Here is a 13,959-nt window from a genome sequence, read left to right on the forward strand (position 1 = left end):
CTAACCCGACCCCTTAACCTACCCATCACACACACACACACACACACAGCCCTTCTAGCCAATCAGAGACGAAAAAGGCGGTACCTTCCCCTACCATCCTGGGAAAAAAAATATCGCCATCCCGGATAACTGAAAATGCGCAGCGAGGCGGATTAGCTGAGGAGACGTGACGCTAACAGACAGCTGACAAACGGCTAGTAGTGACATCAGCGGCAATCCACCTGTCACTCAAGTGGCCACGCCCTTAATTATTCAGAACTTTAAGGCTTAATATAATTTAAACGGATGAGTTATAAAAAAAATTCACCCCCCTCACAGTCGTCATGAAGGGCAAAATTAACTATATAGACCAAAACCACTTTTTGCACCAGGCTGTAAACATGTTTTTTTCTGCTGTAAAGTTGGGCATTTTAACATGGAGGTCTATGGGATTGACTCTCTTTTGCAGCCGGTCTCTAGTGGCCAGTCGATGAATTGCAGTTTAAGTCACTTCAGTGTTGGATTCAAGAGAGAGAGGAAGATCGCCGCTTGTCCAAAACCCAGAAACAAGCATTTTAGTGCCTCCGGTTCCATTGTCCTGAAGTCAATAGCCATGTTTCCATCCAAAGTTGCAAATTTATCTTGCGTGCAAAATTTAAATATCGCATAAAACATCTACAAACAAGTCACCGTTTCCATCCCATGTGCTTAAGAGAGTAAAATTGTCTCTTCCTGGGAAATTTGCGCGAAATATCTGTAATAAAAATGCAAGTTGCTGCAGTCTGTGAAGCCACTGTGGTTATATTTTCATATATCATAATAAATGACTAAATGCTATAATGCTTGCAATCGGATGGCTGGTGTTTGGGAACGCAATTAAATAGATTATGGACTAGATTTTAAATAAATAGGACTTTGATGTTTTTGAGGACATTAAATGTCATATAAGATGACTTTATCAATCAGCGATTGGCTCTTTTATTTAGAAGGCGGGACTAATTCCGCCATATTGCTCATTGCACTTTCTCCCATTTATAATATGAGTGCACCATTTTTGTACATCTAAAGTGTTTGATTGAAGTCATGTGACTGTGATGTAGTTCGTTTATAGCCTACGTTTAGCTTTTAACTGCTGCCAGTTGTATTTAGGTCTGAAGTTGTGTTCATTTGTGAAGATTATCATGATGAACAGAACGTGTAAGAATCATAAACGTTTTGTTGATCACAGATGTTGATCACAAAAGTCATAATTTTGACTTTTTACGTCATAATTTTAACTGTTTAATGTCAATTTCAACTTGTTAATGTCGTAATTATGAATTTAAGTCATAATTTTGACTTTTTAATGTAATAATTATGACTTCAATTCATAATTTCGACTTTTTACGTCATAATTTTAACTGTTTAATGTCATAATTTCACAACGTCTCCTCTGGAGAATTTGGAGATTTCATGTCTGATCTTGGTTTTAACTTCTGGTGTTTGTGAAACTCCCTTTTTGTTGTTCTGAAACTGATAATGTGTTTCTGTTCTCGTTTTTCCCCCCACAGAGACTGTGTGTATTTGATAACTATGGGACATTAGTGTTTGCTGTTTTCATGTCTGTTTGGGGTGAGTAATGATGTCATACACTGGTCACATTTGAACCCTAATCCTAGCCTCATTATGCTAATCCTTTGATTACTCAACATTGCATCAACAATGCTTTTACATCAACATTGGCTCAGCTTATTCTGGCCGAGAACCAGCAAGCTACTGTACATGCAACAGTCATTTTTCCAATGTTCACAATAGTTAATGTATTACTAATGGGACCTTATTGTAAAGTGTTGCAATTTTTGTAATGCAACATTTAGATGCATTGCATAAATATATTTGGAGCTTTTTGCCGTTTTGCCATTAAAAAGTTGACAATTCTGACTGAAAAATACATGATTATGACATAGAAAGTCAATATATACATTATCTTTATGTCATTATGACTTAATATATAATTTTGACTCTTAATGTCATAATTTTGACTTAGTATGTCATAATTTAGATTTTTTTAATGTAGTAATTATTATAAGTCATAATTTTAACTTTTTATGTCAATTTTGACTATCATAATTTTGACTTTTTAACGCTATAGTTTCGATTTAGTCATTTTGACCTAATCTAATGTCCTAATTTAGTCATATTTTTGACTTTTTCTTATATCATTTAGCTTGCCATAATTTTGACTTTTTGTCATAATTTAAACTTTCAAGTCATAATTTCGACTTTTTAATGTAATAATTATGACTTCAATTCATAATTTCGACTTTTTACGTCATAATTTTAACTGTTTAATCTCATAATTTCAACTTGTTAATTTCGTAATTATGAATTTTAATCATAATTTTGACTTTTTACGTCATAATTTTAACTGTTTAATGTCAATTTCAACTTGTTAATGTCGTAATTATGAATTTAAGTCATAATTTTGACTTTTTGTCATAATTTAAACTTTTAAGTCGTAATTTCGACTTTTTAATGTAATAATTATGACTTCAATTCATAATTTCGACTTTTTACGTCATAATTTTAACTTGTTAATGTCGTAATTATGAATTTAAGTCATAATTTTGACTTTTTGTCATAATTTAAACTTTTAAGTTGTAATTTCGACTTTTTAATGTAATAATTATGACTTCAATTCATAATTTTGACTTTTTACGTCATAATTTTAACTGTTTAATGTCATAATTTCAACTTGTAATGTCGTAATTATGAATTTAAGTCATAATTTTGACTTTTTGTCATAATTTAAACTTTTAAGTCGTAATTTCGACTTTTTAATGTAATAATTATGACTTCAATTCATAATTTCGACTTTTTACGTCATAATGTTAACTGTTTAATGTCATAATTTCAACTTGTTAATGTCGTAATTATGAATTTACGTCATAATTTTGACTTTTTACGTCATAATTTTAAATGTTTAATGTCATAATTTCAACTTGTTAATGTCGTAATTATGAATTTAAGTCATAATTTTGACTTTTTAATGTAATAATTATGACTTCAATTCATAATTTCGACTTTTTACGTCATAATTTTAACTTTAAATGTCAAACTTTCAGCTTTTCATCTTATAAATATGACTTGGTACATCTTGTATGCAATGTCTTTTATCTTTCACAGTGACACTGTTTTTGGAGTTCTGGAAACGGTACCAGGCCGTGCTGGAGCACGATTGGGACACGGTGGAGTTTCTTCAGCAAGAGGAACAGCCACGACCCGAATATGAGGCCAAATGCATCCATGAAAGAATAAACCCTATTACAAAGGTACGAGTTTCACTGGATGCAGTCGTTGTATTAATTGTTTTTGGTGTTTGCTTAAAAAAGCATTAAATATGCAGTGTGCTTCTGTGTTTGTCTCGTACAGTCTAATGAGAAGGTGCCGTACACGGCCTGTGGGAAGTGCGTGAGAGTGTCATGTGGCATCAGCACTGTGTTATTCTGGGTAATCTTACACTTTCAGTCTCATCATACATTTAAAGCCTAGTCTAATACATGTTCTAAATCACTTTCATTCACATTATGCATGTAAAATGGCTTTTCAATGTAATTTCATGTTGCATCATCCGCCTCTCTGTTGCTTTTTTATGATCTCGTGTAGATTCTGTTGATCATAGCATCAGTGGTTGGGGTGATCGTGTATCGCTTGGCGATGTTTCTTGTTTTCTCTACGAGGCTGCGCTCGGATATGAACAATCACAAGGAGCTGGAGCCGTTCAAAGAGTACGTCACCCCTCAGATGGCCACTTCCATCACAGCCTCCATCATCAGCTTCATCCTCATCATGATTCTCAACAACGTCTACGAAAAAGTAGCCATCTGGATCACAGATTTCGGTAAGTCACCAGTTTCACTCATAACGCTGTAGTTTGATGATTTACAGCAGGGATTCGCTGAATTAACTTGACTTGAAACATTTTTTTGACAATAAAAGCCCTATTTTATCGATCTAAGTGCATGGTCTAAAGCGCACTCAGGGCGTCTGAATCCACTTTTGCTAGTTTAATGATGGGGAAAATGGTCGGCGCGTGCGGCGCATGCACTAAAAGTGTTGTCTCTATTCTCTTAATGAGTAATGGGTGTGTTTTGGGCGTAACGTGCAAAAAAACAATCAGAGTCTCATCTCCCATTCCCTTTAAAAGCCAGTTGCGCTCGCGCCATGATGGCGGATTCGCTATTTACACGCGCAATTTGCAAGCGGAAAAACCGAACGCTTCTCTAGCGAGGAAACGGATCTGCTCGTGCGCGAGGTTAAAGCTGTGTGTGTGTGTGTCTGTGTGTGTGTGTGTGTGTCTGTGTGTGTGTGTGTGTCTGTGTGTGTGTGTGTGTGTGTGTGTGTGTGTGTGTGTGTGTGTGTGTGTGTGTCTGTGTGTGTGTGTGTCTGTGTGTGTGTCTGTGTGTGTGTGTGTGTGTGTGAGAGGTTAAAGCTCAAGCAGAACATCTACGGGACAAGCCGGATTCCACCATATCTTTATGTACACAATAATAATCTTTTACATTGTAATCCTTTTATTTTTAATATTTGGCATGTTTGTGTGCTGCTGCGCGTCCCTGTGTGTGTAATGAGCAGAGTGTACGTGTGTTGTGGACCCGCCTATAAGCTCGTATTACTAACGCGCTCTTTAAATAACAAAAAAAAAATAGCAACGCACCAACAATGCGCCCGAACACGCCACGTTTTCAGATCAGAAGCCCATAGGCGCAAATGCATTTGCTATTTAAACAACGTAGCGCAGGACATAAAAATGATAACTGCGTCAGGCTGAAACTAGCAATGGGGCCCTAAAGGGGGTCGCACACCGGACGAGAAGCGCAGTGCAGCGCCGCGCCACGTCTAGGACAACTCCAGGTATCGCACACCGCACATTCTAATGGCGCGAGCACAATTTTGAATCAACTCCTGGTCGAAGAGCTGCACGATGTGTGTTTTTTCTTGATTATTATTTTTTTTTTTTTATGTTCATTGAATACTAGCTGATGTTTGAACGTTAATCAAGTAAAAGTGTCTATCACGTTGAGTCTGTTATTTTGTTGTAACGTTATCCGTTGTCTAGGCAACTATGTCACATAATACAATAGTATTTATTTAGCTAGCGTTTAGCTAACCCGAGTGAAAACAGCACGGGGTGAAGCCATGTACATTAACGTCGATTTGAGACAAATAAATGTAAATTTAATATAAAACTATGCAAATGGCGCTCTGTGGCGCGGCAGGGTTTTGAACAAGGTCCTGAGCCGTAGCTGGGCGCCGCGGACAGACGCCGAATGGCGCCGCTGGTGTGTCAGGTCACTCGTTAGCAGCTCCACCTGTGAGTCATTACAGTGAGAGAAAGAAACGAGAGAGAAAGCACACCAGGGAAACCTACACTGTTTTCCCCAACAACACAAGGCAAATACACTTCCACGTAACAGTACACTCATAGAGAATAATGTGTTCGAATTTTAAAGACCTGGCGCTGCGCTTCTCGTCCGGTGTGCGACCCCCTTAAGTGTTAACAGTAATTAACTGCATTAGTTATTTTATTTCCATACTGAGTAAAAGTGTTTATAGCAGTGGTCTCAAACTCGCGTGATATTTTGTGGCCCCCTACTTGACATTAAAGTTTAATGTTAGTGCGGCCCGTCGTTGCGTGTGCACGTTTTTTGTTTTGTTTTGTTTTATCCCTTATGGGCTACCATAGATAGTCTTGTGACAGCTTACGGTGGGTTTGTTGTCAATAGTTGTCATAGACAACCGCGAAGTACAAACATACTGCGCCTGGAAAAAAATAGCGCGTCGCTTCAATTATGAGCGCCTACATTTGAAATAACGCACTTGAGCGCGCAAAATATGTGAGCGCAATATGTGAACTTGGCGAGCTGCCACCAATCAGGCCACGGGCTACTGGCAGCTCGCGAGCGACGTGTTGGAGACCCCTGCAGTCTAAAACAATGTGAGAATAATCATTTTGAGCTTGTAATATGTTTCCAACAGGTTGATAAGAAGGTTTGCTTTGATTTGTGCAAAGTCAGTAATTTCCCTGAGACACTATACATGTGAAGAACGAACTCAATAAGACGGGCAGACATGACTGCATATATTTGTATTTCAAAAGCAATAATCGTTTTTCTAAGTATAATAAAAGGAAATGTGCCTTCCAAAAAAACATTCAATATCATATTGAAAATAAAAAGGACATGAGCAAATAAAAGAATCACAAAAGATGTGTTATAAGGAAAAGACAAAGAAAGTTTGTAAAATGAACTTCAACTGTCAGAAGGACGGCTCATGAAGAACCAATCATGTACAGAAAGGAATGTCCAAATTCAGAGGAATAGTTCAGAAGAAACTTTAATAATAAAGATTGAGAAGATTGGATCAGTTGTGCTCCTTTTTTGGAATACTTGAATACTATTTTTTTGTGGGATACTTGATGCGGCCCAGCCTGACCCAGACTCCACCTCCAGCGGCCCCCAGTTAAGTTGAGTTTAAGACCCCGGTTTATAGGATCCTCTAAGTAAATATGGGGCTCATTCTGTGTGCTACAGAGCTGCCGCGGACCAAAACGGAGTACGAGAACAGCCTGACGCTGAAGATGTTCCTCTTTCAGTTTGTGAACTATTACTCGTCCTGTTTCTACATCGCTTTCTTCAAAGGAAAGCTGGTGGGCTACCCGGGACAGCCCGTCTACTGGTTCGGGCAGTTCCGCAACGAGGAGGTGAGAGATTTCTGTGAGGAGACGAGGAACTACAGGCAAAAAAACCCTGTTGTTATTATTATTATCAGAAATTCTGAGTATAAACTACATGCCAGCTGCTTCAGTAGTTACCACTCTACTTCTCTTCTTAAAAAGTCATAATTATAACATACTAATTACTAAGCTGAAATTATGACATTAAAAAGTTGAAATTCTAACTTAAAGCTACAATATGTCATTTTTTTTGGGAGATTTTATTACAAAAATCTTACATATTGTAGCTTTAAAAGGTCAAAATTCTGACTGAAGAATACATGATTATGAGAAAGTCAATGTATACGTTGTCTTTTTAATCTTATAACTATGACTATGTCATTATGACTTAGTATGTAACTTTTTAAGTCAGAATTTTGACTCTTTCTGTCATAATTACATAACTTTTTAATGTTATAGTAATGACTTTTTAAGTCAGAATTTCGACTTAAATTGTCAAAATTTAGATTTATGTCATATTTTTTACTTTTCATCTTTTATCATTTAGCATGCCAATATTTTGACTTTTTGTCATAATTTAAACTTTTAAGCCATAATTTCGACCTTTTTAATGTGGAAAATATGACTTCAAGACATAATTTTGACTTTTGTCCGAATTTTAACTTCTTAATATTATAATTTTAGATTTTTAATGTCAAAAGTATTACTATAAGTCATAATCTCAATTTGTTTTGTCATCATTTTGACTTTTTAATGTAATAATTTCAACTTTTCATCTCATAAATATGACTTGGTATGTCATAAGTTTGACTTCATGATCAGTTGACTGCATCAACTGATATGCAACTGAATTCCTTGAATGCAATGCAAGTGGATTTAAATAAAAAGTGTGAAGTCTGTTACATGTGTTTATTTCATATAACATGAAACAATATTGCGTTCAGTGTGATCCTGGCGGCTGCCTGACTGAGCTGACCACTCAGCTGTCAATCATCATGACCGGAAAGGCCGTCTGGAACAACATACAAGAAGTCCTTCTGCCGTGAGTTTCAAATTTTGAACATTAACATCATGATCAATTTGGCTCGACTTGAATTTTGATGATCATCAGCACTGATTATTAACTCTTTCATAGAGCTGATAAAAAACAACAGCAAATTAATAAACAATCGTGTTTCTAGGTGGGTGAAGAATCTGATATTTCGTCGTTGCACCCAGGTGGGTTCAGAAAAAGAGATTCCTCGCTGGGAGCAGGACTATCAACTCCAGCCAATAGGAAAGCTCGGCCTGTTTTATGAATACCTGGAGATGGGTGAGATTTTGCGCACACATTTCAACCATCCAATCAGCTGCGAGTGCCCGAACACTGTTGTCTGAATGTGTTTTTGGTCTGTTGCATTCCCACAGTGATCCAGTTTGGATTTGTGACTCTGTTTGTGGCGTCGTTCCCGTTGGCTCCTCTCCTGGCGCTGATCAACAATCTGTGTGAAATCCGTGTGGACGCCTGGAAAATCACTACTCAGTTCCGTCGGATAGTCCCGGAAAAGGCCCAGGACATTGGAGCCTGGCAGCCGATCCTACAGGGAGTGGCGATTCTCGCAGTGGCCACAAATGTGGGTTGAAAATATTTTAATCGATTCTCATTTTGATTCTTAAACGGATAATTCACCCAAAAATTACAATTATCTCATTATTTACTCACCCTCATCCCATCACTGATGTACAGGTGAAACTCGAAAAATGTGAATATCGTGCAAAAGTTCATTTATTTCAATATTATTTGTGAAACTAATATATTATATATACTCATTACATGCAAAGTGAGATATTTCAAGCCTTTATTTGTTATAATTTTGATGATTAGGGCTTACAGCTTATGAAAAAACCCCAAATAATTAAAATATTGTGAAAGGTTTTTATAAGCTGTAAGCCATAATCATCAAAATTATAACAAATAAAGGCTTGAAATATCTCACTTTGCATGTAATGGGTCTATATAATATATTAGTTTCACCTTTTAAGTTGAATTACTGAAATAAATTAACTTTTGCACGATATTCTAATTTTTCGAGTTTCACCTGTACATGATTTTATTTCTTCAGTTAAACACAAATGTGTCCAAGGGGAAGCAAATAAATAATAAATAAAAGAGGGTCCAAGACTGAGCCTTGGGGAACTCCAGTGGTGACAATAAAGTCAATTTCAGCTCATTTAAAAAAAAAAAGTACAAAAACAAATTTAAAAATATACGTATACATGAAAATTCAATAAGTTGTGAGAAATAAAAGGATATACAGAAGGTTACTTTAAATTGCTTTCAAATTCTGTCCATTTTATTATGACATTCAAACAATAACTGTTGTTTTGATGTTTTTTAATGTGGCTCGTGAACCGATCATCTCTTCCACTTTACTAAATCCGTCATGAAAACTAGTTTTCAACACGTCCACCATTTAAGTGTTTATATTTAAAAAAAGAAACAGTTACTAATAAATTAAATTACATTATATTTAAATCTTTGACTTGTTGTACTGTAGCTAATACATTTCCAAATGAATCAATTCAATTTGAATCAAGATCAGAATTGAATCAAATCACAAGTTTGTGAGTCAGAATCGAATCTCAAAAATTTGTGTCAGTACTCAGCCCTAGTTTAGAAGTTGTTTTTGCAACTTGTTGTGTGATTCAGGTCATGTTCACTCACTGTCTGCATGTGTGTGTGTTTTCCTCTCCAGGCTGCCATCATTGCCTTCACTTCGGACATGATTCCTCGGCTGGTTTATTACTGGGCGTTTTCTGTGAACCCTTACACCGGCGGCTCAGACCACACCATGGCCGGCTTCATCAACAGCTCGCTGTCTGTATTCAACGTCGCAGACTTCAGTGAAAAGAGCGAACCAAATAATGAAACCACACAGCACTGGCCCAACATCACCACATGCCGGTCAGCTTGTAAAACATCTCCAGTTATTACAGCATGTTATATTTGTGAATTACAGCTCGCTCGTGGTTTAATACACAGCATGCATGTTTCATAGATTTATCTAAACATTTAGAAAAGTGTTTCGCATTATAAGTGACCTGTAACACCTGTATGTTTGGATCTTTTATATAAAACTACCCTAACATTACTTCTATAGCGTTGCATAGAAAAGAGCAAAAGCTTGTCTTGTAATATGGCTGGTGGCAACAGATGTTAAGGTCGGATTGAGCTGTAGTTTTTAAGGTGGAGTTTTAACTATTTAAAGGGGTGGTATAATTCCCTTTTCACAAGATGTAAAACAAATCTCTGATGTCCCCAGAGTGTGTATGTGTAGTTTTAGCTCCAAATACCCCACAGATATTTTTATATAGCATGTTAAATTTGTCACTTTTTGAGGGTTAGCAAAAACGCACAGTTTTGTGTCTGGCCCTTTAAATGCAAATGAGCTGCAGCTCCCGGCACAGTGGGCGGAGCTTCAAGAGTGTGTGTGTTAGCAGCTCCGATTACCTCACGCAGACACACGCTTAAATGTCAGAAACTGTTCTGCCTTTTATGTTTAAAACGGAGTCAGACAAAGATGGAGAGACTAAGAAGAAGTGACAACATGTAGAATTCAACAGGACGTCTCTGAATGGTTAGTTGATGAATTTATGTTGCTGATTTGGAGTTAACTATCTTCAATTAGCATATTCTGTCAGGATAATCTATAAATCGCTGGTATAGGAACTGTTGTGAGATGCACACAGAGTGACTTTCTATTGCATGTGAAAATATGGATGCTACAGTTTGAGCTGACTGATAAATGTACTCTTATACAACAACTTTTCCTCTTCTCAACATGGACTGCGTGTTCCCGGGGGCGATATTTTTTTTTACAGGATGGTAGGGGAAGACTCATGAATATTCATTAGGGAACTCATCCCTGATTGGTCTTAACCCCAGTGACTGGTAGGTTTAGGGGCGGGGTTAGGGGGTAGGTCATCAGACCAATCAGGGATGAGTTCCCTAATGAATATTCATGAGTCTTCCTCTACCATCCTGTGAAAAAAAATATCGCTCCCGGGGGCGGGTTTATGTAAATTTTAGGGTTAGTGATGTCACTAACCCGGGAGGAAGCTCGTGTGGTCCCTACCAGCCGTTTGTTGTAGTCCTTAAAAAACAATTTCTTTAAAAGGAAATATCTCCCTGTACGAAAGCCTGTCCTAGGAATCAGAGTTGTTTGCCACACGGACCGATTATAGTGGAACACACAGGAAGACTGTCTTGGGGAATGTTCACCTCTTCACGCTTATTTATGTTTGTTTAATGCGTTTATGCCTTGATGTAAAGCCGCCTTTCCACTGCACACGACATTCGCATACGATTGTCGCATTTCGCCCCCTAGTGTCAGTCGCACGGAACTTTGAAATTGGTCGTGAAGCAACCGTCCCTCGGCTATTCACAATGGTAAAATGAATGATTAATGTAATTCATGCATGAATATATCCACACAAAACAAATGACCCCCAATACATCTAAAATAAAAACAATAGATTTTACAGAGCTAATCAAAATAAATATTGATTTAATAATTATAAAATATTTTTTTCTGCCATAATTATTAATAACCGACATTTTACAGAAATAGAATTTACAGAATAACATTAAAGAGTTGAAATATTGGTAATTCTAGCCTCACGCTCATAGTTTTGATTAGAATACATCACATCCGGTCGGCCAGTCGCATACGGTCTAGCCGCAGAAGTTCAGATATTTCAACGGATCCAAAGCTCAAATCGGATACGAATTTTCCGCATACGCATATGATCGGAACTCCCCGCAGCTCCCGTACGACTCTCCATTGGAAATGAATGACTTCCGGTCCAACGGCTGTCGTTTGTCGTGTGCAGTGGAAAGGCGGCTTAAGTACATCTGCATATGTATGTTTATTGAATGTATGTGTTTGATGTCCCGCGATCGTTCTACGGTTGTTATCGGCGCGTTTGGAGCGCCGTAGCGGCCGTAATTTGCCGCGAGATAAATCCGCTAATCAGTATTAGCATTGGAAGTATTCTCAACTGTGTAACCAATGTGTTTTATATTAGTAACATACCATGGTACAGTGTATTATGTTTATCGTATTTGTTTTATTACCATGCCAGTGTGTAAATTATTTTCAGAATACAATCTTAATTATATTTCTTTATTGTTCCTTTAGACCATTAATACAGACATCATTGCCAATGAATAACTAATCCAGATAACCACCCAAAGACTGTACAATAAAACATCTCTGTGAAGAATCTTCTCTCCGCTCCCTGATTCTCTGACCGGAATCCAGTCCATATTTGGCCGCCTCAATCAGCGTATTATTATAGTAGTAGCACGCCTCAGCTACACTCCCTTTGCTTTGAACTTTGAGATTCGGAACTTTGCAGATGTTGTTTATGCTCAAACAGCAATATTACACACTAACTAAAGTTAGAAAAGTGAAATCATAATCAACCACCCCTTTAATGTTGTTTATATGTCTACGTGTTGTTTTTTTAAATATGCTTTAAGACAAACCGTGTGTAAATTCATAAGTCGACAGCATTGCTGAGTATTTTCTGCTTAAAACTGCAGTGAACCAAAGACAGTCTCAAAAACACGGTTTGAAATCGCTAATGTTTCTGACGTCACAAACGACCTTGTAACCAATCAGATCAACGTGCCGGCGGGATTTAGCATATCATTAACAGCGAACTAGCAGGGGAGCCTCAAGAGAAGCCAGGTTATCCCCGTATATTTTTCTGTTGATATGGAAAATCGGGTGGATTTAGCAATATAGCGGGTGTATGATATATATATATATATATAACAATGTTATGATGAACTATATGGATTTCTCCACTGATGTTCCTAGTTGTTCAAAGCGTTTCTGATGATTTTTAGAAGGCAGCAGTCTGACTCTGAGATGGTGAACATGGTTTGTGTAACATTAGCAACACATTATTATCTGTTTGATAGCATAGTCAAGCAAAAGGCTAATCATATTAATAACCGTTATGTGTCCGACGTTGCAGAGAGCGATACATAAAATGCATTACCATTCTAATACATGAACTTATGGATGAGCCTGTACGAGTGAGTGGAGGCGGAGCTCATTTGCATATTCATAGAACCGCGAATACTAAATGAGGCAAGGGTGTCGAGTTACATTCAAGCTATTTTAAAGTATGCAAAGGAAAAAAAAACATTTAAATATGCCATTGTGGTGATCAACGATGAGTTTTAGGGGACAAAATGATTGACTACAGGGGGACTTTAAGATTTTACATTGTTAAATATAAAGAGCAGTTGATTATTTTATGAACACTGACAGATGTATTAATTTGCTCTTGTTATGTTTTCAGGTATCGAGATTTCAGGAATCCTCCAAGTCATCATAATCAATATGAGTTCAACATATATTATTGGCACGTTATTGCTGCCAAACTGGCTTTTATGATTGTTGTTGAGGTGGGTGACTAGATGTGATACGCCTATTGATTACCTCGTGAAACAAACTTTGTGTTTTTAAGGTTTTAAATATGCTGTTTTGTTCTCCTCTCAGCACATCGTTTATTTCACAAAATTCATGCTGTCCTACATAATACCGGATGTGCCGGAAGCGCTGAAAGAACAGATCAAACGGGAGCGTTACCTGACGCAGAAGAACCTGCATGAAACCAACATCCAACAGTTTAAGGAACTCATGAAGCCCGTCACTGAGAAGCTTCAGAACCAGGCTGAAGACCCGGAGATGGAGTTGGAGTTGGACCTGAAGCTGTGAAGCCTTACATTTACCATCCTTAATCCCTGTCCCACGCCTCATATTCAGATCCATGCGTCTTAAACCTCAAACAAACAAGCTCAAGAATGTTTGCATAGTCATTTTCATTTTACCAGACACAGTGTATAATGTGCCGAGTGAAATATGCCTTGAAAACAGGTTTTGTGTGGAGCCCACATCTTAAAACCACTAGGTTTAATATTTTTTAGAAATTGCTTTTTGCCAAGTGGGATATGTTGTCATAATTCTTCGTTTGTTGCAGACGACTGGAAAAAACCAATAGCTTTTGTTCTGACAATTCATTGATATGCAGATGTTACCGACGTATTTTATATTATGAAAACAAGTATGTTATCTTTATCACTTCTTATTGAACTAAATGTGCAAAATCTGTTATAAAACAATGCAAGATATTTTTAAAGGAGTTACGTGACTATCAAGTATTATGCTGACAAATCAAGTTTTTTTAATGTTTGGTTTATACATCAA

General features: G+C 37.2%; 1 protein-coding gene across 1 annotated transcript in view; it reads left to right on the forward strand.

The window, feature by feature from the left end:
- The window catches only part of ano6 (anoctamin 6), a 34,476-nt gene extending 21,006 nt beyond the window's left edge, over window positions 1-13,470 (forward strand). Inside the window, exons 10-20 of the mRNA XM_056245407.1 lie at window positions 1,530-1,590; window positions 3,145-3,290; window positions 3,391-3,468; window positions 3,625-3,859; window positions 6,552-6,721; window positions 7,639-7,736; window positions 7,876-8,006; window positions 8,102-8,307; window positions 9,430-9,638; window positions 13,052-13,157; window positions 13,252-13,470. Coding sequence (XP_056101382.1) covers window positions 1,530-1,590; window positions 3,145-3,290; window positions 3,391-3,468; window positions 3,625-3,859; window positions 6,552-6,721; window positions 7,639-7,736; window positions 7,876-8,006; window positions 8,102-8,307; window positions 9,430-9,638; window positions 13,052-13,157; window positions 13,252-13,470 — 1,659 coding nt within the window. The remainder of the gene's footprint in view (window positions 1-1,529; window positions 1,591-3,144; window positions 3,291-3,390; window positions 3,469-3,624; window positions 3,860-6,551; window positions 6,722-7,638; window positions 7,737-7,875; window positions 8,007-8,101; window positions 8,308-9,429; window positions 9,639-13,051; window positions 13,158-13,251) is intronic.
- Window positions 13,471-13,959: the final 489 nt, after the last annotated feature.

The sequence above is a fragment of the Rhinichthys klamathensis genome, unplaced genomic scaffold (assembly GCF_029890125.1).
Source record: "Rhinichthys klamathensis goyatoka isolate OS25496 unplaced genomic scaffold, OSU_Roscu_1.1 h1tg000029l_1, whole genome shotgun sequence".
NCBI lineage: Eukaryota > Metazoa > Chordata > Actinopteri > Cypriniformes > Leuciscidae > Rhinichthys > Rhinichthys klamathensis.